At 44.3% G+C, this 22,462-nt stretch overlaps 3 protein-coding genes and 1 long non-coding RNA gene across 4 annotated transcripts; 2 read left to right on the top strand and 2 right to left on the bottom strand.

Moving 5' to 3' along the window:
• Nucleotides 1–1,016: 1,016 nt before the first annotated feature.
• H2bc18 (H2B clustered histone 18) lies at nt 1,017–1,509 on the bottom strand. The gene has a single exon (NM_175666.3). It carries the CDS (start codon nt 1,455–1,457, stop codon nt 1,077–1,079), a length of 381 nt encoding a protein of 126 aa, NP_783597.2. The 5' UTR covers nt 1,458–1,509; the 3' UTR covers nt 1,017–1,076.
• A 544-nt stretch (nt 1,510–2,053) lies between these two features.
• On the bottom strand, nt 2,054–2,555 carry H3c13 (H3 clustered histone 13). Its single transcript, NM_178215.2, has one exon. It carries the CDS (start codon nt 2,513–2,515, stop codon nt 2,105–2,107), a length of 411 nt encoding a protein of 136 aa, NP_835587.1. The 5' UTR covers nt 2,516–2,555; the 3' UTR covers nt 2,054–2,104.
• A 5,336-nt stretch (nt 2,556–7,891) lies between these two features.
• Nucleotides 7,892–8,275, top strand: H4c14 (H4 clustered histone 14). Its single transcript, NM_033596.3, has one exon. It carries the CDS (start codon nt 7,905–7,907, stop codon nt 8,214–8,216), a length of 312 nt encoding a protein of 103 aa, NP_291074.1. The 5' UTR covers nt 7,892–7,904; the 3' UTR covers nt 8,217–8,275.
• Nucleotides 8,276–13,458: 5,183 nt separating this feature from the next.
• Gm20627 lies at nt 13,459–16,588 on the top strand. Its single transcript, XR_375857.2, has 3 exons — nt 13,459–14,985; nt 15,813–15,990; nt 16,259–16,588. It is a non-coding gene; the product is annotated as a predicted gene 20627 (long non-coding RNA).
• The last annotated feature ends 5,874 nt before the right edge of the window (nt 16,589–22,462 follow it).

Here is a 22,462-nt window from a genome sequence, read left to right as displayed (position 1 = left end):
CTGGGAAGTGTTTTCTGAGAGCACAGTGGCTTTGTTCCAGATATAGCCAAAGTTGTACCTTGTGCTGTGGCTGGGCTTGGTAATGTGTAAGGGTCACCCAGGTGGTACTGGTTTTGAAGGCATGAAGGAGTTGAGCAGAGCAGCTGAGGCTTGGCACTGTGAGAGGCCATGGAAGGCCATTGGTGAAAGTGCAGCCTCAGTTGCAATTGATGGCCCAGGACTGAAGGGGTCATGCCGTGTTTTGGAGATGCCAGTACCATGAGATGACCACCAAGAGCAGCAGCAGCAGCAGTGGAGTACAGGCATCTGGAGCCTAGAGGATGACGCGTGTGCTACAAAGGGCATGGCTGGAGAAGTGACCCAAGGCCTTGGAGGAGCCCAGAAGATCGTAAGTTGGATCCCAGACATTGGACGGTTGGAGATTGACTTTTGCTTTTGATTGTGACTGTGCCCTGATAGTTTCCCTCTTGAAGGAAGAAACTGTTTTAGTGGAGCCCACAGTTAAGAGACTTTTAATTGTAAAAAGACTTCGGATTTTAAAAGAGATGGATATTTTAAAGAGATTGAAATTTTAAGAATATGTAAAGACTGTGGGACTTTTAAAGTTATTTAGACCTTGGGGATGAATAAGAATGTAAGGGTTGAGGCTTACTAGTGATGTGTTTGTGTGTCAAGTTGACAAGGGGTCAATTGTACTGGCTAGTTTTGTGTCAACTTGACACAGCTGGGGTTATCACAGAGAAAGGAGCTTCAGTTGAGGAAATGCCTCCATGAGATTCAACTCTAAGGCATTTTCTCAATTAGTGATCAAGGGGGAAAGGCCCCTTGTGGGTGGGACCATCTCTGGGCTGGTAGTCTTGGGTTATATAAGAGAGCAGGCTGAGCAAGCCAAGACACCGCCCAACACTTTGAAACGCTCGATGTTGCACCAGAGCGCTGCAGGGTAACAGACTCATCATGGCTTAACCTTACCTGCTAGATCAGACCCTTAGTGCTTACAGTCTTTTTTTGAGAACTAAAGTGGCTCTGAAAAGAGCCTTTTGGGTAAAGCCGATCAATCACGTCTCTGCTGCACTTCACTTGGAGCTGGTGTACTTGGTGACGGCCTTGGTGCCTTCCGACACAGCGTGTTTAGCCAACTCTCCCGGCAGCAGCAGACGCACGGCTGTCTGGATCTCCCGGGAAGTGATGGTCGAGCGCTTGTTGTAATGCGCCAGACGGGAAGCCTCACCTGCGATGCGCTCGAAGATATCGTTCACGAAGGAATTCATGATTCCCATAGCCTTAGATGAGATGCCCGTGTCGGGGTGCACTTGCTTCAGGACCTTGTACACGTAAACAGAATAGCTCTCCTTGCGGCTGCGCTTGCGCTTCTTGCCATCTTTCTTCTGCACTTTCGTGACAGCTTTCTTAGAGCCCTTCTTTGGGGCAGGAGCAGACTTCGCTGGATCCGGCATTTTCCTCCGCGTCTAAAGATGCAACGTAAGGTAGACCGGGCAACTACGAACTGTTTCAGCGCGGCTTGCTATGCGGTACTTATAGAGCTTGTATGCAAATGAGGTTTCACACGGTATTCCATTTTTATTGGTTGATTTACAGCAGAGTCAGCGTCAAGGAGGCGGAGCCTACTCAAACCGATTCTGGTTGCGAGCCTTGGTGGTGCTTAGAGGAAATTCTTTCTAGCCAATCGCAGCCTTCCATTTCATGCTAGCCTGTTATTGAGAGCGGCAGTTTTGCCTCAGCTGTTCTTTATGTTCCCTTCGCTTACAGATCCTTAAAACACCAGGTTGAAATAAGTTAACTATCGCTCTTAGGTATCACGCTTGGAATTTTGGGGCTATTTTTCAGGTTCACAGTTCTGAGACCCTAATTAGAACTCCTTTTTTGGACTGGCCCATATTTGAGTAGTGAGCTCAAGACCAGCTCTAAATGGAATAAACCTGGGATAAGGAATGTGATTACTGGTAACTGTTAGGCCTGACACACTTGAGGGCGTATTTGAAACACTGAAAATCAATTTGCAAAGCTGACACAGCTACTTTCATCGACAACGTAGGTGGCTCTGAAAAGAGCCTTTGTGGGGGATGGAAGGGAAACAGGGCGCTTAAGCGCGCTCCCCACGGATGCGGCGGGCCAACTGGATGTCCTTGGGCATGATGGTGACGCGTTTGGCGTGGATGGCGCACAGGTTGGTGTCCTCGAACAGCCCCACCAGGTAGGCCTCGCTCGCCTCCTGCAGCGCCATGACGGCCGAGCTCTGGAAGCGCAGGTCCGTCTTGAAGTCCTGCGCGATCTCGCGCACCAGGCGCTGGAACGGCAGCTTGCGGATCAGCAGCTCGGTCGACTTCTGGTAGCGCCGGATCTCCCGCAGCGCCACGGTGCCGGGCCGGTAGCGGTGCGGCTTCTTCACGCCGCCCGTGGCCGGGGCGCTCTTGCGGGCGGCCTTGGTGGCCAGCTGCTTGCGCGGGGCCTTGCCGCCGGTGGACTTGCGGGCGGTCTGCTTCGTACGGGCCATATTTTTGCGACTTCGGCTTGCAGACGCCAAGTGGCCATACTTATAGACTTATCTTCGTCTTGATTGGGCCCAGAAAGCAGGAGTTTCTGGACTTGCAGTCTGATTGGGTAGAATTCGATCCTATTTGCTGAGTTTCAAGATGGTTACACTATTCCTTCTCTCCTGATACTTTTCCTTCCTGTATTTATGAACCGCAGAGGGTTTTAAAAAGATAGTGCTTTTCAGTTGATGTAACTTTCCTAAATGCAGTGTTTAAAGTGTTTCTCACGCAGTGTGCTCTTCTAACAGGTTTCTTTGGAAACAAACTTGCCCTTTTCATGTTCTGCGATTCACTTTGTAGCGAGTCACCAGATACTGTAGCTCTTCTCTGACAGTTAGCATTTATTTAACTTCAGGCTTTGTGCCCAGTGATTTGAACGCATTGTACCACGGCCGAAAGATGACAAAACGATGTATAGTGAAAGGAACCAAATGCAAACTTAAGTTTTACCTATTTCGAAACCCTACCAAAGCCGGTCTTACATTTACTGCACACTGACTATCGTTATGTATGGCGCTCCCGCCTTTCCTTCTGTCTAGAGTGCGTTCCTTCCACCTCCCTTCTACACTAACGGCCAATTAAGTCCTGCAGATGAAATGTTTATATAACAGAAGGATAAGACTAGAAGTATTAATACCGCCTTTCCAGTGGAGAACAGCTACTAAATAGTTAAACCTGTCATCTAGATGACAAGTCAAAATAACTTTCAAAGCAAATGAGCACTTATTTATTTGATTCTTTTTCCTTTTCTTTTCGAGACAGGGTTTCTCTGTGTAGCCCTGACTGTCTTGGACCTCACTCTGTAGACCAGGCCGGCCTCGAACTCAGAAATCCACCTGCCTCTGCTTCCCAAGTGCTGGGATTAAAGGCGTGGGCCACCACAGGATTTCTGTATGTAGCCTTGGGTTCCTGAAACTCCCATCTGTAGACCAGGCTGGCCTGTTTCTGCCTCCTGAGTGCTGAGATTAAAGGTGTGTGCTACTATGGCCTGGTTCAAAGTAAAGCTTTTAATAGCATGCCTGATTTTTTGGTAAAAAAGCATTGTATACCAACCTTCTTAAAATTCAAACCCAAAAGTAAAAATAGGCCCAAGATATTTAAAACTTTCCTAGAGCTGACAAAAATGTATTATCTTTTCGCTGAAATTCAAGTAAAATGAAATTGATTTTAAGGAGATTCCAAAATACTAAACACAGGTAGCAGTTTGGCAGTTTAATTAATTTAAGAATCCTTCAGGAGCAGAAGTAACCTCCAAAATATGGCACAAAAGTATCACTGATGGGAGCTGTTACCTTCCTGTGGTCATTTCTTAACAGCCGGCAATGCTTCCTATAAAAGTGGATCAGTAGGTAAAGCCTTGAAACACAGAAACATCTTCATATCGTACAATCAAACCATTCAGGGCTTCTCAAACGCTGCTGACCTTTCCCATTAGAAGGGGACCTGCCCTGTGGGGCTGGATGGTGCCCACACCAGGTATCGTGTTTCCTGGTAAGATTTTCTTTGTAATGTATGTACTGGAGCACAAAGCATGTGGTGTTTATTTAAATCAGAAAGAGATTCTCAAACTTCAGACTCTACTTCCCCCGTCTGAGATTTTTATTTCTGTCCTCATCAGTGTTTAGGTAATAATAAGTGAAAAATTCCAGAAAAGAAGTCAGGAGTCTTATTTTACATTGTAAGTCTATCCTCTCATGGCCTCTCACCCCGGACATAAATCATCCCCTTGCCCAGCGTATCCTTGCTACCCATGACTTATTTACTTAGTAGCAGCCTCCATTCAAAACACCTGCCAAGGCTTATGTTCAGGTAACCTTGATCTTATGCAATAAGGGCTCCAAAGTGCAAACAAATTTCACTAAAGGTGATTATTATTGTCTACTTTACTATAGTTTTGACCTATTTATTGAGCCAAATTCATAAGTTAAAATTTACCATACACATTTACACATATACTAAAGGAAACATACAGTGCTGTATATGTTTATGTAATGTACAGCATTGTCTGTATATTTAGCCATTGGCTGGGGATCTTGGACCACTTCCTCTAAGAGGAAGAGAAAGCGGCTGTATTCAGACACAGAGTCCAGGAGTTGTAGGGTTTATTTTAACAGACAGTAAGAAAGTCAAGAGTCTTCCTCTTGTCTAGCTTCTACAATTATACCTGTAAGAGGTTTATACTCTTCAGAAATGAGGATGCTATTGTAGATGTGAATTCTATGGCACGAAACTAGAAATCAAGAAGTAAACTTTGAAGGTTATCAGTGTCTCTTCCAAAAAAAGATAATCCTCGCTGCCCAGGCAAATTTAATCTGTATTCCTTCTGCTGCACATTGCCTTCGTCGACAACCCAGTCATGTCGCTCAGCTGTGCTTGGTGTCTACCCGACACTAGAGTGATATTCATGGGAAATTCTGGATCGAAACTTTGACCAGAACAGGGGTTATGATACAGAAGAAACTGCTTCTCTGCAGTTATTTCTCAGAAATGTCCTGAAGTTTTTCATTAAAAATTACCCCCCCCCAAAAAAAAAAAGGCCAAGCAGGGTATAATGGCACAGAGGCAAGTAGATCCAGGTGAGTTCCAGGACAGCCAGAGCTACAGAGTGAGACCCTGTTTCAGAGAAAACAAACCACATTGCCAGGGCCTAAAGTTTAGAGACAGAGAACTGGGATCTTATTAATTGGGGGTGGGTACAAGAAGCTCAACTTTTTCCATACAGTGAAAAGCAAACAAAAAAAATTAAATGAACTATTAGGCATGTAATATTTTATATGTACTTATATAAACAAATATATATGTATTTTATATATTTGTTTTTAATACAAAAGCATGGACTAAGTTTTGTGTTTGGGCTCAAGAAACCCCAGAGTTAGAGTCAAACACGAACTTGGACCAGGTGAATTTTGGTCTGTTGGCTACTCAGGCTATTTACCTGGTTTGCTTTGATTTTGAATAGTCTGCGACCTAGGACCAAACTAAGAAACCATGGGTATTTGGGACCTTTTTCTTACTCCTTTTTGAGGTGGGCCAGTACCTCCAGTATCCTGCCACTGGATAGAAATCAGTTCAAGTCTCCTTCCTACTGATCAGTCACCATTACTGCCTATACATGACAACTTAGTATAATTAATAGTTCACCGAATGTTCTCAAGTGTAAAAGTATAATACAATATTTCAGAGTTATATAAGGTGTTGTTTAATTCTCATGAGATCTGAAGAAATGTTATCAGTTTTTATTTTAAGGGCTTTTTTTTTTTTTTTTAAATTTAGGGGTTGGTTTTTTTGTTTGTTTTGTTTTTTGCTTTAACCTCCATATTTCTTAGTTGGAATTGAATCTGACAAGAAAAGATAGGCCAAACAGTTGTTTCCTTCTAAATATGTGTATTGAGCGTAAACATGGGAATTCTCAAAAACTGAGTAATTCAAAGAGGGTGGTTAGAATTTGGGGTCCACATACCTAAAGTAGGGGAAAGATGACGGAAGAAGGGACACTTATGGCAAAGTCAAATGACTTTGGGAAATAAATCACCCTTAGGAGAATAGACAGGGACAGGTTAGTCCTGAGACAGCGTCTGTCAGGAGTGGGCTCAGGTCTCACCCCTGAAAAGAGAACAACGTTATTGTTGCCCACCCCTGTCCACACCCCCTTCCCTACTCCCTTCCCACCCCCTTTCCCACTCAGGATTTTCTGCAAACAGGATAAAATATTGATATCTTTTGCAGGTTCCACTCTTAAACAAATCTCAACCCTTCTGCTCAAAATGATTCTCATGTCCGAAGTAGGAGAATATTCTTGATTCCCTTCACCTGAAAAGATGGTAGACTCTGAGTCTGCCTCAGGCCCTGGTACCAAAGCCCTGTCAGCCTGGCACGTGGTTGTTTTATTTTACAAGGAAAGAGGCAAAGGCAGGAGCTGTCCACCCATAAACAACTATTGAGCCTCTACTGCACTTCACCTTAAAAAGAAAGAAGACACAGAAATCACATCCCATTAGGGACATAGTCAAGGATGTGGAGAAGTCCGCACAATACAGAGATATGAAGCAACACAGCTTCCAGGGGTCGCCATGGGAATGAGAAAACAGCGGCTGCGGGATGGAGAGGCTCTGAATTCTAGGGTGCTAGTTTGGGCATGGAGGCATGTCTACAAACAGGATCTATCCATCAAGAGACGTGTATGACTGCCCAGGGTTACTGGGGTAGGAGGGAGCTCTCTTCCCTCTAAGATCTACAATTCACAGGTCTTAGGTTTAAAACATTTGAGTTGAGAGGGGAGTCTGAGCCCCCAGCCTAAGGTGACTCAAAACCTACATCTATCTACATGTCTGGAGCCAGAAAATCTGGATAGAAAAAAGGTGGTGGTGGTGGTGGTGGGGATTCATGAGCACATATAGATGTTAGAATAAAGGAACAGTCAGAACAAGGCCTATCAGATCACTTTAAAAACAAGTCCCAACCAACCCACTACCGTTCTTTCTGATGCAGAATGCTTTCTCAAGATTCTTCTATGGGTGGCCCTGGGAACGACGGACATACTAGAAGTACAGACTCCAGTTCATTTCCCAGGGCGTCACTGTATAAAGCAGACACACACTTGAAAAAGTGAATTTTAGTCTACTGCATAGTAGAGACAGTTTGGAATAACTGAAAACAAAGGGCGGGCCTCAAAGGACTTGTGGAAACGAGCGTAGCAGCATTCCCGGGCTGCTCGGCTAGTCAGCGGGCCTTTGGGTAGAAGAGCGTGGAAACCCACTGACCTCGGTGAAAAGGATCGGCGGCATCCTCAGTTTTCCTATGATCTAGTTTCTGCTTGATCTGAATAATGTGTCTCTATCAACGAAACAGGCGACTGTACGCAGAAACGCCCGCGACCTTTCCCTTCCACACACATTCCTGGGTCCTCTGCTTTCGATTGTCACGCTGGTTACTGGAACTTTTGCTGCGGTTTTTACCTAACAGGAGCTCCGGGCCCTTCAGTGCAGCGCACTCCCCCCTCATCTCTAACTTTCTCTTTCTCCGGTCTTTTGTCTTTTTAGCGTCAGTGCTTTCTAAAGTCTGTGTTATCTCTAAGTTTTATTTGGAGGAATCTGAATTCTCCGAGGGACTTCGGCACCATAATTAAGAAAATCGAAAATAAAAAAATAAAGGCTTGAGACTGTAAGGAACCGGTAGAGGGCAGAGAAGAGAAAAGAAAAACAGGAAGATGATGCAACATCCAGAGCCCGGATAATTTAGAAAGGTTCCCGCCCGCGCGCTTTCAGTTTTCAATCTGGTCCGATCCTCTCATATATTAGTGGCACTCCACCTCCAATGCCTCACCAGCTGGTGTTTCAGATTACATTAGCCATGTCTGGCAGAGGAAAGGGTGGAAAGGGTCTAGGCAAGGGTGGCGCCAAGCGCCATCGCAAAGTCTTGCGTGACAACATCCAGGGTATCACCAAGCCCGCCATCCGCCGCCTGGCTCGGCGCGGTGGGGTCAAGCGCATCTCCGGCCTCATCTACGAGGAGACCCGTGGTGTGCTGAAGGTGTTCCTGGAGAACGTCATCCGCGACGCAGTCACCTACACCGAGCACGCCAAGCGCAAGACCGTCACCGCTATGGATGTGGTGTACGCTCTCAAGCGCCAGGGCCGCACCCTCTACGGCTTCGGAGGCTAGACGCCGCCGCTTCAATTCCCCCCCCCCCCATCCCTAACGGCCCTTTTTAGGGCCAACCACAGTCTCTTCAGGAGAGCTGACACTGACTTGGGTTGTACAGGTAATAACCGTGGGTTTAGACTCGGTAAGGTAAAGACGCTAGTTTTCCTTGTGACTCAACGCTACTAGGTGTTCCGCTTTTAGAGCCATCCACTTAAGTTTCTATACCACGGCGGATAGATAGCATCCAGCAGGATAGCTCACACTGGGAATTTTAATTCCTACTTAGTGTGTGAGCTGGTTGTCAGGTCAAGAGACTGGCTAAGATTTTCTTTAGCTGTTTGGAGCAGAATTGCAATAAGGAGACCCTTTGGATGGGATGACCTATGTCCACACATCAAATGGCTATGTGGCTGTGTCCCTGTGTTTCCAATGAGTGGCTGTGCTTGACCGGATATTTGGTATTGTTTCTATGGCCCCACAACCCACCTTTTATCCTTCCTCATCTTCCCAAAAGATTTTCTTCAGGCCATGTTAGAAAGCTAGCTGCCTAGATGGAGGTCACGTAACCCTCTGCGCCAAAAGGCTACGTAAGAGAGACCGGGCGTTGTCCTGCTGCTGATTGGCTCAGTGGAAGAGTTAGGCGTATGGCCTCCTGCAGAATAAAGAGCTGGCAGCAGAAGCTTGGGCCGGACAGGCGGGAGACAAGCAGGGACAAGAACGGAACAGGGATTTAAAGAGACACGTGGTGGGACACAGTGGCAAGAAGTCGGTCGGGTTAGGTAGATGGGTTAGCTGAGGGACTGTCTCAGCAAACAGGCCAACAGCTTTATTGTATCCAGATGTCTCCGGTGTCTTTACAATTAAACACCAAGCAGGACCCCCAAAAGTCCTCGCAAAACTCCTCAGTTTAGGCATGGATCTAGGAAATAGTGGACTGGGATCGAAGCTCTGCTGGGATACAATTGCAACGACATTTTAATGTCCCATAACATAAGCAAGCCAGGTGGTGACAGCTATAATCCCAGCAAGTCAGGGAGGAAACAAGGGTTAGGGGTTCAAGGACCACTTCTGCATGGTTTGGGGGAAAGCCTGAACCACAAGACCCTGTCACAAACAAAACAACAAAACAAAGCAAGCAAGCAAACAAACAAAAAACCCCTTGAGGGTTGGAGAGGGGACTGAGAGGTCCTGAGCTCAAATCTCAGCAACCACATGGTGGCTCACCATCTCTAATAGGATCCGATGCCCTCTTCTGGTGTGACTGAAGAGAGAGGACCAGTGTATTCGTATACATAAAATAAAATCTTAAAAACAACAAAAAGAAAAGAATGTATAGTCAAACAAACAAACACAAAACCAAACCACCGTGAACAATAAGTGAGTGGAGGCACACTATATTATTTAGTGAAAGAAAATCTTAGAAGCCACTCAGGTGTGTGGTGTGTTGGGACCTGTTTAGAAAGAGACTTGCCAAAACATGTGTACCGTTGATCAGATGGTGCATTTTAATTTTGATAAGGCAAAAGCAAATTCTCAACATGGCCAAGAACGCAGTAAGCCATTCTCTATGTATGCATCTATATTCTGTAGCACGCTGATTTGGGTTGAACATGTTATTGGCTGTGGGCTTGTTTTTATTTTATTTTTGCTATTGCATATTAACCTTTTACTCAGGTGAGATGACGTGCAGCCTCTGCATTCCGTTTCACGATCACTTATGAAAATCCAACTTCCAATCGGAGAAGTTGGATTTTAGTGTATATCACCTCGGGTATACTGTGAGGATCACCATAGGAATATAGTTGTGTTGATCCACCTATAATTATTGTGGTTAAAGGAAATACATTTTAGATAACTATATGCAATTGTAAGAAGCATAACTCAGACCATGTTTAATGTGCTCTCCCCCAATGGTAATGTTTTACAAGACCGTATGAGGCAACCAGAAATTGTCTCTGGGAAGAGTCAAGATTCAGAAGCTGGCATCGGCCTTTGCTTATGAAGGAAGAGGGGAAACTGACTTACTAGAGAACACTAGAGTCCCTGGTGAGCCAAGCAACAACGTCCTGATTGGCTCTTTCAGCCAATGGGACCTTAATAGGGAAATTGGTGAAATGCAATGAGTTTCTCCTATTGTACCAATGTTCATTTATTTGGGTTAAAGGCAATGCGTTACATCAGGAGAATCTAAGGGAATGGGATAGAGAATCTCCTTTATTATTGGGATATTTTCTGTAGGCATAATTTTTTTGCAACCTACTTTTAATAAGGGTTCGATCTCTCTTCTAGCGACCACCCAGCAGAGGGAGTGGAAGAGAAAAGTTACTAGGATAAGTGGGAATGCTCAGCAATAGTTCTTTGGGGCAAGCTTGAACTTCTTGGGCAGCAGTTCAGTCCCATAGCAAACACCAAATAAGACTCAGCAGCTGTGGACCAGTCCTCTAGGCAGGCAGACACCAGGCACGAACCAGCAGCTACAGTCCAGTTCTCTCAGCAAGCAGACACCAGACAGCTGTAGTTCAATCCTGAAGAAACCACCAGGCTCTCCAACCTGCCTGAGGCGAGGCCGCTGAAGTGGCAAGCTGCCCAGGAACCTCATGAGCAGTGAGTGGGTGAGTTTCTCTCAATGTCTCACAAGGCGAACCAATATGTGTGTGTGTGTGTGTGTGTGTGTGTGTCTTTAGCGAAAAATACTGAGGCAGAGCAAACCAAACCAATGCTCAGTGCCTGTCTTCCACTGTTTGTGAGGTCACATTTATACTCCTTCATCAAGCATTCTTTCACATGTTCCCTGTATCCAAACATCCTTTCACCTCTGTCTGCTTCAGGAAAACAGTCTTTCATGTGTTTGCTTTAGCAAGACATTCTTTCACCTGTGTGCTCCCTCAAAACATCATTTGGCATAACTAACTTTCCAAAAAACTAGAAGTTTTCACTTCAACTTTTTTTCCCACTCTTTATTCTTTAAATTTTTCATGCATATATATATGTATATATATATATTATATGTATATGTATATATACATATACATATATATATATATATACATATATATATATATATATATATATATATATAGTATCTTGGCCATATCTACCCACTTCCCCTCAGACCAACCCCCATCTCCTCTCCCTCCCAACTTGATATCTTTTAATCATTCTTTCTTTTGAGGTGGGTGGTTGGGCAGCAGAAACGTTGACTAAGCTCTGGTTAGCAAATGGTTTGGGGCAGATGATCAAGGGAAGCTGGGTGTCTAGATCCCTGAGGAGGGATGGCATATGAAGAAGCGAACCTTGTCTGAGTTTGGAGATGGAAGATCTCAGAGGAGCAGGGTAGCCTTGGCAGCAAGTGAAAATAAGATCCCGAGAGAATCCATGAGACCTTTGAGGTGATGTAAAATTAACTTTTATTCTGATATAATTGTGGTTTGAGAGGTTTACTGCCTCTATCTGCTGACCTAGATCTACTCCTGGAAGCTTCTAGCTTCCATACAATCTAATCAAGGCCTAGAATGTTTTCAGTGTCTGAGACTTGCTGTTGAATAAGCTCACCTCTTCCTAATTCTTTCTGAACTTTGGCTGGCTAGTCCACTCAGCTGTTCTGGCTCTAACACCTCTCCAAGCTGACTGATTCAATCTGGATTCTCTCAGCCTCTGATTACTCTGCTTTGCCTCATATTAACTTTGGCAGTCTGTTCCAATCCTCTGGCTCCTCTCATTCTCTGGCTTGTTCTGTCTAGCTTGTTCTCTCTCTGCAACCTGTCTCTATACAATTATCCCAGTAAAACTGTCTCCTCTCTCTCTGCCCCACCCCTTAAGTAACTTCTCTCCCCTTTCTTCTCTCTTTCTGTAAGAGCTGGGCACATCCTATTCTGTCAAATCTTTCTCTCATTCACTACTTTGTCTGCCACATGACTTTCAAATTTAGCGTTTCCTTCTACAAACTAACTTTACCTATATTGTTTGAGATTAAAGGTATGTACTAAGGGTGTGTCTGTATTCCAGCCAGAGGGATTAAAGGTGTGTGCGAGGAAGGTCTAAGCCACACCATAACACAACCTCAGGGTTCACAGTGTGCTCAATTATCTTGCAACAGGGTGAAGCAGAGGATAGGTACCTACTGAGGGGGCTCACAGCCTCCAGATCACAGAGAAGCTGGAAAGTCTAAAGAGTACAGCCTGCCTGATGGGTGGGGAAGTTGAGTGGCTTTGGCATAGAAAGGAGTTTGACTGGAGGATTCTCTCAGGCTGTAGGGTAGGGAGGAGCAAGCCCTGCTTGGCAGCTTGGGAAACGAGGTCTCAGAGGAGTGGGCCTATGCACTGGAAAGGAGCGGACTGACCTGATTGGCTCAGGATGAGAAATTGTGGAGGAGTTTAGGGGTGGAAAGGAGTGAGGCTACGTCTTAAATACAGTTTTCAATTAAATTTGAGTGCAGGTTTGTTGTTGTTTGTTTGTTTGTATTTTATCTTTGCATTCTTTTGAGGCCTTCCTGCCTTAGCATAGCTGTAGTCCACCAGCTATTCATATTGTTACTGTAATGTGCCTGCCAGTCACTGACCCAGAAAAATAAGGACTCAGAGCAGGGCCATGCTGACCACATACCCCGTTATATCCTGTATGTTTTAAGGTTTGTTAATATCAAGAAATTCCACAACTATAAGCTTCCTGAAGGACTCATCAAACTAAAGGTCAACATAAAGTTATGTCTAAACTGACCCGAGTCGGGGCTGCCACCAGGCAGCACATCCTGCACCCGTGTTTGAGCTCATTGTGACTTTTGTGGTTTTAGCCTTTATAAGCTGACACAGAAAAATATTCCTGGTCATGGCCTCAGACCCTGAATTCTGAGCTATAGCCCTGATCGATCAGGGTTAGGGTGTGCATTTAATAAACCATCCCTGTTTGACTGAATCGGTGTTCATGTGGTTTGTGGGCGACTCCTGGACCCCAACACATTTTAGTTTTTATTTGCAAAATTTGGTGATATGTGTAGGTCGGAGGAAAAATACTAGGCCTTCTCCTCAAAAAAATGAACTATATTTTATTGGTCTTCACTTTCGGTGGCTCTCAACAGCATTAAGTACTACTATAGGGAGAAGTAGATTTAAGCATGATGCTTAATAGATAAATGCTGTCTTAGGAAGGGATCTTAATGCTGTCAAAGGAAGGGATCAAGACTTGATCTTGACCTCCAGAAGAAATAGATGGTGTACACACACACACACACACACACACACGGGGGGGGGGGGGGGGGCTCGGCAGTCCAAGGTACCAAATACTGAATATGATGAGGAATCTAGATACTTTTCTGAATCTCAAACTACAGAAATCAGTATGTTTTGGGGAATCAGGGGAGTCTGGGCAGAAGGAATGAGCTTGTGTCCGTTTTTGGGAAATCCAGAGTGCCTGCCATCCTAGTCAGTTAGGTATTCAGTAACCGAGAAGCAGGGACTGAGGGGAAATTGCAAGGACAGCATTTGTGACCCTTTGAGCTGAAAAAGAAATGGGCTTCCCTTTACAAACTCACCAACAGCTTGCTATCCTAGTTCATGTCATGCTGTAACTCTCACTGCTAAGGGCCTTGCAGATAAACACATCTGATCTTGCTTAAGTGCTCTCAAACACTGGCTCACAAAGGTTTAAAGAGAACTAAGCAAATAAAAGAAGCAGAGAACATTTCCAGACTCAAGTCGGTAGTTATGAAAGTGAGATTTTACATCTATCAGCATGGGGCACCTGAGTCTTGCTGCAGTCTTACTGAGACTGACTGATTTGGAAAATCTGGGTTTATGGCCCAGCGATTTGTGGTTTAAGTAAAAAATATAGATGGAAAGAGTTGCTTTATTTGCCAAGCATTTGAGGCAAATGTAGAGGATGTAGAAATTAGAAAAGTAAAGACTTTTTTTTTTTTTTTTTGGTTTCTTGAGACAGGGTTTCTCTGTGTAGCCCTGGCTGTCCTGGAACTCACTCTGTAGACCAGGCTGGCCTCGAACTCAGAAACCCGCCTGCCTCTGCCTTGCAAGTGCTGGGATTAAAGGTGTGCACCACCACACCCGGCAAGGTTTGTTTTATTAAATCTTTCTTTGTGCTTTTTATAACACAGTACTGAATTTAATAATCAATGAATATGTTTTCTTTTCTTCCCAAGTTTTTCCAATATCCTACCTTTAAACCATTACTATACCTTTTCTTTTCTTTTCTTTTCTTTTCTTTTCTTTTCTTTTCTTTTCTTTTCTTTTCTTTTCTTTTCTTTTGAGAGAGGGTCTCTGTATATTCCTGGCTGTCCTGGAACTGTAGGTATACCAGGCTGGCCTTGAGCGTACAGAGACCCACCTGGCACTGACTCTGGATTGCTGAGGTTAAAGGCAGTGCACTACAGAGCCCAGCTAAGTGACACCTTTAAACATCTTTCCAGAGAGATTCCTTTGGATGACCTTGATGGTGGCCTTTGCCCACATCTTGTCAGTCTCACTTGTACCATGCTATGGCATGACTGAAGCATTTAAGCTATGCTGAGTCTGTGAAGATCAAACCAGAGAATCAGGCTTCCCTTTGCACTAATACATTTCTTCTTTATCACCTCAGCTATCTGTAACAGGAAGGGCCATAAAACCCTGCTCAGCCACTATTAACAATGAAGACTGTAAGATGTAATCATACTTTGGAGGCGGGGGAGGGGCTTGCTAGCAAAATAGTTTCCTTTTCATTTCCAACCCTGAAAATTCTCCAAGAGGTAAACTCTAACGTCTCTTTCATCTCTAGAGTAGATTCAGAACATCCACTGGAGGTAAGTACAAAGGACTGTGGGTCTACTCTATGGTTCTGCTTCTAATATAATGGCGTCAGGGAGCTCTCCTGCCCCCCAATCATAAACATTTCCCGGAAAACCAGTTACAAGTCTGACTTCTCCTCTCTAGGCTCTCTCCTCTGACTTGCTGCAGCTTCCTCATGTATAGCCAGCTAGCCACCTTTGAGTCATTGTTCTCCTCCTTTGAAATTCTCTACTTTACGGTAGCTATTAATAATTTTTTTCTAGTTGAGCCAAAAGACCAGAGTTTATATTTATACAGAGACTAGTACACATTTGTATGGATATACAGAGAATTACTAGGAATAGTCACAAAAATCTAACAATGACTCACAGGTGTAAGTCTTCCCAGCTTTGATTGTCTGAGTTGTTTGATTTCCCTACACTGTGCACGAATGAGCTCCTTCCCCAGATAATAACATGACTGAGAGTCTGCTGAGAGCAGCCGTGGGGAATTCTGCTTGTCGAAGTTAAATGTCCTCATCTTTAGTGTTGCTGGAACTGTTTTCCTTTCCAATAGGAATACTTTAGAGAGCAAGTTAAAATCTATGCAAAGCCAAGGCTGAGGCCGTGAAATTGCTGGGTGGTGGTGGTTCATGCCTTTAATCCCATCACTTGGCCAGGAGGTGGGCAGACCTGAGTTTGAGCCAGCCTGGTCTATACAGCAAGATCCAGGACAGCCAAGGCTACACAAAGAAACCCTGTCTGGAGAGAGAGGGAAAGAGAGGGGAAGGGAGGGAGGGAGAGAGAGCAAAAAGTGATGAAGTGATGTTTATTTTCCATTTTGGTTTTCCCTTTGGTTTTAGGGTAAACATCTTCTCTAGTTTCCTGTCACCAGATACTTAGGTGGCACAAATGTCTGCAAGGCCATTTTGTGTCCTTGAGCCCCTCTGGCTCAACACTGCCTGAAGCCCATCTTCCAGGCCCTGAATAATTAAAGGCCATAAGCTCAGAGTTGGTTTTGATCAGTTTCTACCCATGCAGGTGAGTTTTATTTTAACTTGACACAAGCTAGAGTCCTCAGAGGTGGGAGCCTCAGTAGAAGAGATGCCTCTGTAAGATCAGGCTGTAGGCAAGCCTGTAGGGCATTTTCTTAATTAGTAATTTATGTAGGAGGCCCAGCCCATTGTGGGTGATGCCATCCTTGGGCTGGTGGTCCTGGGTTCTAGAAGAAATAAAACTCTTTCCCGCCTTGCTTTTGGTCATGGTGTTTCATCACAGCAGTACTCACCACAGCCTTTCCCTCTGCCAGGTTCAGGCAAGCGAAGGCATGCCTGAGGCAGCAGTCGCTGTGGCTGCTCCCCGATCTCATCGATCTCGTCGCCAGACCCTCATCTGCTATCGTCCCGAAGCCTGAGACTAGGCCTCCTATCTCGGAAGCTCCTCTGGCTCCTTCACACCACCATCTGCTTACTAATCTCCACAGACAGCTTGATTTCTCATCTGCTTAAGCAACTAGTTTTTTCTCTTCTCTTTACACTTAGTTCCTAAACTCCCACCCTTGTAAAAAGCAATTTTATGTTTAAAATGTCTTATCTCACTATATTATAATATATTAAATTAATAAAATCGGATTTTAAAATATTAGTCTCGTTCTTTTTTTTAATTATTATTATTTTTATTTTTTTTAGATAAGGTAGACTTCTTGAATGGTCCAAGCTGGCCTTGAATTTGTAATCCTCTTGCTTTAGCTTCCAGAGCACTGGGATTACAAGTGGGTACCACTTCACTTGGCCCAGAACTGTTTTTAAGGTCTACTTTTGTTGTTAGGTGTCGTTTTCTGAACATAGTATCCTCTTTCCCACACCACATACCTGGGTAAATGTGCATATTAAGACTTATTAGCCAATATGACAGTGGGGAGGGGGAGCTTTATAAGGTCTCTTAGCATTTCTATGTTGGGTTCTATAATAAATAAAACACCAAGACTGAAAGCAAGCTGAGAAGGAAAAGGTTTATTTCATCCTTGTAGTCCACCATCCAGGAAAGTCAGGGCAGGGACTTCAATAAGGCTGGCATCTGGAGGGAGTCACATAAGCAGAGGCCATAGAGGAGTACTGCTTACTGGGTAGTTCCCAAGGCTATCTCAGCTGCATCCTTATCCCAGGACCACCTGCCCAGGGACAGCATTACCTCTAACTGGTTGGGCCCTCCAAACAACTCATCAATTAAGAAAACACTCTACAGACTTGCCTACAGGTTGGTCTCACGAAGGCATTTCCTCAATTAAGATTCCTCCTTCCGAGATGACTACCTTATGTCAAGTTGGCATAAAAGCTAGCCAGTACCAGAGACAGTTAAGTCATGAGAGTGGATCCTTCATCGATGGCATTAGTGAGTCAACTGTTTACCCCTCACTCCATGCTGAGGACTTTTTAAAGCACCATCCATGACAAATTCCCTCACCAGACACAAATCTGCTTGCTCCTGCTCTTCTGAGCCTCTGCAGCTACCCACAATGCACTTCTGTTTATAAATTACCAAAACATTTTATCATTGCAGCCCAAATAGAAGATAGTGTATCTATATTTTGTTGGGGTCTAGGAACCACCCCACAAACCACACAGACATGGATCTCAGTCAGACAGGGATGGTTTGCTGAGCATACACCCCAGGACTGAGCAAGCAGGCTCAGGGTTCAGATTCAGAAACTAAACCATGACACTGAGTTAAGGTCCAACAGGCTTTTAAGCCTGATATCTACAACATCTGTGCCAAGTTATACCATCAATCAGATCTAGAGATGGGGGATCTCCTTAGGAACGTGTCTTTCTCTATACGTATCCTCCCACTGGGGTATTCAACTGTGGTAGGGGACTTGCCCTTGTCTAATATTTATGCCTTGTCTACCAGGATAGGACTTGTAACATTCATGTCTTAACTCGCCAACTGGGATGTCAGTTACCCACATAGATGTCTCTTTCTGCCAGGTAGGATGTTAGCTCCCAGGGAGGTTTTGGGAACTTAAACTTTCCTTGACCATCACTCAAAATGGAAGTCTTATTCCAAAAAGTTTCTTAAATTCGTGCAGGTATCTCTCTTATGTTTGAGTCTATCCCAGGGACGGCTTATACCATAAAAGCTTATACACAGGTGCAGGAAGTGCTCCTGGTTGTTTGGTTCGGGTCCGAGATTATTGTGGGTAACTATATAAATCAGTTCTACTGACTTCTATAGTGACTGGGTTCTAAGGGCACAGAACATAACAGAATATGCAATCAACTTGGTATTAGAAAGTTTCCTAGCAACACCGGAAACATGAGCATGAGAAATTTTTCTTATAATGGCAGGCTATCCAGACAACAGTTACTTACGCCTTAACCTAACATATATGTCTTTCCTCCTGATGAGGAATGCCCACATGGTTTCCAGTATCTTACCATGCTTTCTGATAAACTTGCATGATAATTTCTTTTGAATAAATATCAAGGAACAGAACTTCTGGATCGATGTAAATTTGTCTTAAGCAGCAGTGGCTGCCTTGCATGATAGCTGCCTTAGGTCTACATGCTGCCAGGGCAGCCTCAAGCACACACACCCTCCATCATGGCCATCCCTGCACATGACTCAACTTTGCAAACTTCGAGTGATATCTGTTACTGGTTTAACTTGCCTTTGTCTGAGTTCCAGTTTTATTTTATTTTTTTATTTTTATTTTTTAAGATTAAATATATTATTTATGTCTGTGAGGGTGGTGTGGGAGGTTCCTATGGAGGCCAGAAGAGGGTGTCAGGTGTATATGAGCATATCTTTCCTGTGTGTGTTTGTTATAATTTGCACTTTTTGTATTCAATCTTCCATTCATAATTCTCTTATCCTATTGACAGAAGAAAGCCAGTCCTAGTTAGCATTTAGGATCTTAAAGAATCCGGCCTACAAGCCCCCACCACCGAGAGTTCATCTCTTAGTACTGCCTCTGCCACACACTGTGCCCTGGTCACCAGTTACAGTCTCTCCTTTTATCCTACTGAATGAAACAGTAACAAGTTCTTATATGCAGGCTGATTTTACAGTGTTCTTGGTGATTTTCTCTGTTAATCCTTTAAAAAACTTAAAAAAAAACTCTTTTAAAAATACATTTTTATTTTCTGTGTGTGTATACATGCTGTACCCAGTGCAAGACTGGAGGCGAGAGGACAGCTTGCTGGAGTTGTTTTTCTCTTTCCATCGCATGGGCTGAGGGTTAGAACTCAGGTCACCAGGCCTGGCGGAAGCACCTTTAACCACTATACCATACTACTACATGTGAAACTCTTAAGTATTTAGTCTAAAATGTAATTATAGCTCTGGGATGTTGTAACCTATTAGCTCATGGTAACTTCCTCTTAGAAAATGAAAAGCAGTGTTGTTTTAAAATTTCTCTTCCATGAAATAGACTAGGATTAAAAATAAGCACTTTGTGCAATTTGTTTCCATTTTAGATCTATCTATCTATCTATCTATCTATCAGGTTATAAATGAATATTTTGCTATAGTTTTATGTCAGCAGAAATCAGTATGGCTGATTCCAAGTTGCACTAAGATATACCGTAGCTCATGTAATATTTCATGTCCAGTTCTCTGAATCAATGCAAAAGAAAAGCAAAACATGAGACCCCGGCTTCATTGGCACACACAGTTTCTGCACATGTTCAACAAAAATAAAACAGTCTTCCCCTGTCTAGAAACTGGCATATTTCAAATTATCCATCGATTATTTTGTTACCATTGTTTTTCATGATCTAGTTATAATTAAGATTTACAGTAATACTTGTGGTGGTTCCGTGAAACAAAACAGGAACCACATTATTGGTAAGAAGCCACATTAAGTCTCCATATCTTCTTGAATAAGTTTCTGCTTCCTAAGCCATATTTACCTCAAAACATGTTTTTCAACCTACCCTGAACTTGTAACCCCATGATGTTTGCGCAGCCCATTTGCCTTGCTCAGCTCCTGAGCCTGTGATACATGATTGCCCTTTTGCCTTATGAAGTTGTGTCTTCCCAGATCCCTTGCTGGCTCCCCTTCCACATGATGTAGTCTTCAACTTATTTTATTGCCTCCTCTCTAATTGGCTAATTATCCCGACAGCTGTTTTCTATCCAGTTATCTACCCCACAGGCAGCTGTGAGCCCTTAGTCCCCCACCCTTCTGCCCAGGTGCTAACAGCCAATTATCTCAACAGCTGTTTTCTATAAACCCCAGTCCTTCCCCATAAAAGGGACCCCAAAAGCCAATGAGGGGCTCTTCGCTGAAACCCTGTTTTAGGGCGAGGCAGTGGTCTGGTCAGCCCCTTGTGAGTAACACTTGCTTATTCAGACAGTCATGGAGATGTGTTTTTCTCAGGTCTAACGGTCTTTCTTGTCAAGTTGACTGGATTTGGAATCATCTGGGAGACACACTTCTAAGGTGTTTGCGAGCATGTTTCTAGACAAGCTTAAGTGAGGCGGGGAGGTAGGCAGGACCATCACTGGGTCCCAGACTGAATAAAAAAAAGCAAGCTGAGCACCAACTGCTGTCTCTTGACTGCAATGCGATCAGCTCCCGCCCCCCCCCCCCCCATCCCAGTCCTCTGCCATTTCCCCACAGTATCACCTGCCCTTCTTTTTTGAGACAGGGTCTGTGTTGCCCTGGCATTCTTTGAATTCACTATGTAAATCAGGCTGGCCTCAAGTTCAGAGATTCTCCTGAGTGCTAGGATTAAGGGTGTGTATCACCATGCCTGGCTTCCTTGTCCCTCCTTAAACCAAAGTTACTCCATCTTCACTTGAATTGCTCCTGAAAGAAAGATGAAATTTCAAAACCTGTAAGTCATATAAAGTACTCATAAATTGCTGGTTGTTTGTGAGCCTAGAGGCTGCCTGGGGCTGAGAACAAAGAAAAACAAACCTGGGTAGGCCCCGTAGTTAAAACATTCCTGGGAACAGCTTGACCATAAGATAAAGAGGAATGTGAGGACATAACAGGGCTGTCTGAACTGAGTCAACTACTCACAGAACTCTGACACCCTGCACGTACATGTAATTTTTCTGCTGATGTTTGAATAAGCCAATAGTGTGTCGCTATGCTGAATTCTACACCCCTAAACCCCTAACTCCATAAAAACCCCTAGCTTTCCAGCCTCGTGGCCGACATCCGTTATCTCCTGTGTGGGATGCATGTTGGTCTGGAGCTCTGTCATTAAACTGCTTCATGTGATTACAGAAAGATGGATTCTCGTGTTTCTTTGGGTGCTCTCTCACTCCTGAGACTAGAGTGGGGGTCCCCGAAAGGGGGTCTTACACTTCTGTTGGTTATTTCGCACAGCAAGAATGCTGATGTTATTAGTACTAGTGATATCATTAGCACCTGTTATTGTAACCAAGATGCAATGAAATCACCATACTGGCTCACTCCTGGGCCAGAGAGGTTTACTGGGGACCAAACTTCAAAACTATCTCTCATGGGGTGGGGGGCAGAGAAAAGAGCAAAAGGGTGGAAAAACAAGCAGATTTTATGACTGTCAGCGGGGTGGGTCTCTGTGCTAATACAAACAGGATTGATTGGGAAGTAGATGCCATTGCCTGAGGTACCTGGCCTTTGGGGTGGATTAAGGGAGGCTCTTGACAGATTAAGAGATTCCTAGCAAACTACTTTTAGGCCTGTTTATCTACCAACAATCCTGTTTACCTGGCCAAAGTTCTGTTTAGGACACTGTCACCAGCACTGCCATTTTGGGGAGTTAACTTTGGACCTAACAGTTATGTTCTATCCATGTTGTGTAAATTGTAACTATCTACATCCTTACCCCAAGTTATGTGGGTACAATTCTATTCAGGTCAAAGAAACTATGGGTCCCTGTCTTTTCTTGTGGCCCCTTCCCCAGTTAAGAGTCTGGAGTTGGGTCCTGCCTCTCCATGAGCCTTATGTTCCAATTCATAGCACGAGGTTCTTACTCCCTTCTGACCACCTTCCCTCCTCTCTGCCACTCTTTAGATTGATTTCATTTGTTGATACTTTGGGGAGGTCCCATCCTGAGCTCGCACCCACATCCCAAAGAAATGTCTCTGCAGTGCCGACTCCTCAGTGATACAAAGAGGGGCCTTTTCCTTGGCCACCAGCCCCCTGGTGCTCACGGGGTGGGGGTGGGGTGCCAATGGGGGTACCCCTGCTGAATTCCCTTCACAGTTATTGTTACCAGAAGCAAGCTTAAGTCAGAAACGAGGTCACTGTCAAAGAGCACCTGTGCTTCTCAGGCATTGCTTCTGAGCCATTTACTGCTTCCTCCCCTGATTTGTGACCTCAGAAGTTCTTCCCAGAACTCCAGCACAGAGCTGTTCGTGCGCTGTAAGTTCAAAAACTCCAAGAGATCTGGCTCCTTGAACCCAACAGCACACTATGAAGCAAAGATGGATCAGGACATCAGGTCCATCAGTAAATATTTCCTGCCCAATGTGGTGTCTCAGACACTGCTCGGATGTTAATACTATGAATATT

Source organism: Mus musculus, chromosome 3, assembly GCF_000001635.26.
Source record: "Mus musculus strain C57BL/6J chromosome 3, GRCm38.p6 C57BL/6J".
In the NCBI taxonomy this organism is placed as follows: domain Eukaryota; kingdom Metazoa; phylum Chordata; class Mammalia; order Rodentia; family Muridae; genus Mus; species Mus musculus.
The sequence above is the reverse complement of the archived record's forward strand: the minus strand, read 5'-3'. Positions and strand labels throughout refer to the sequence as shown.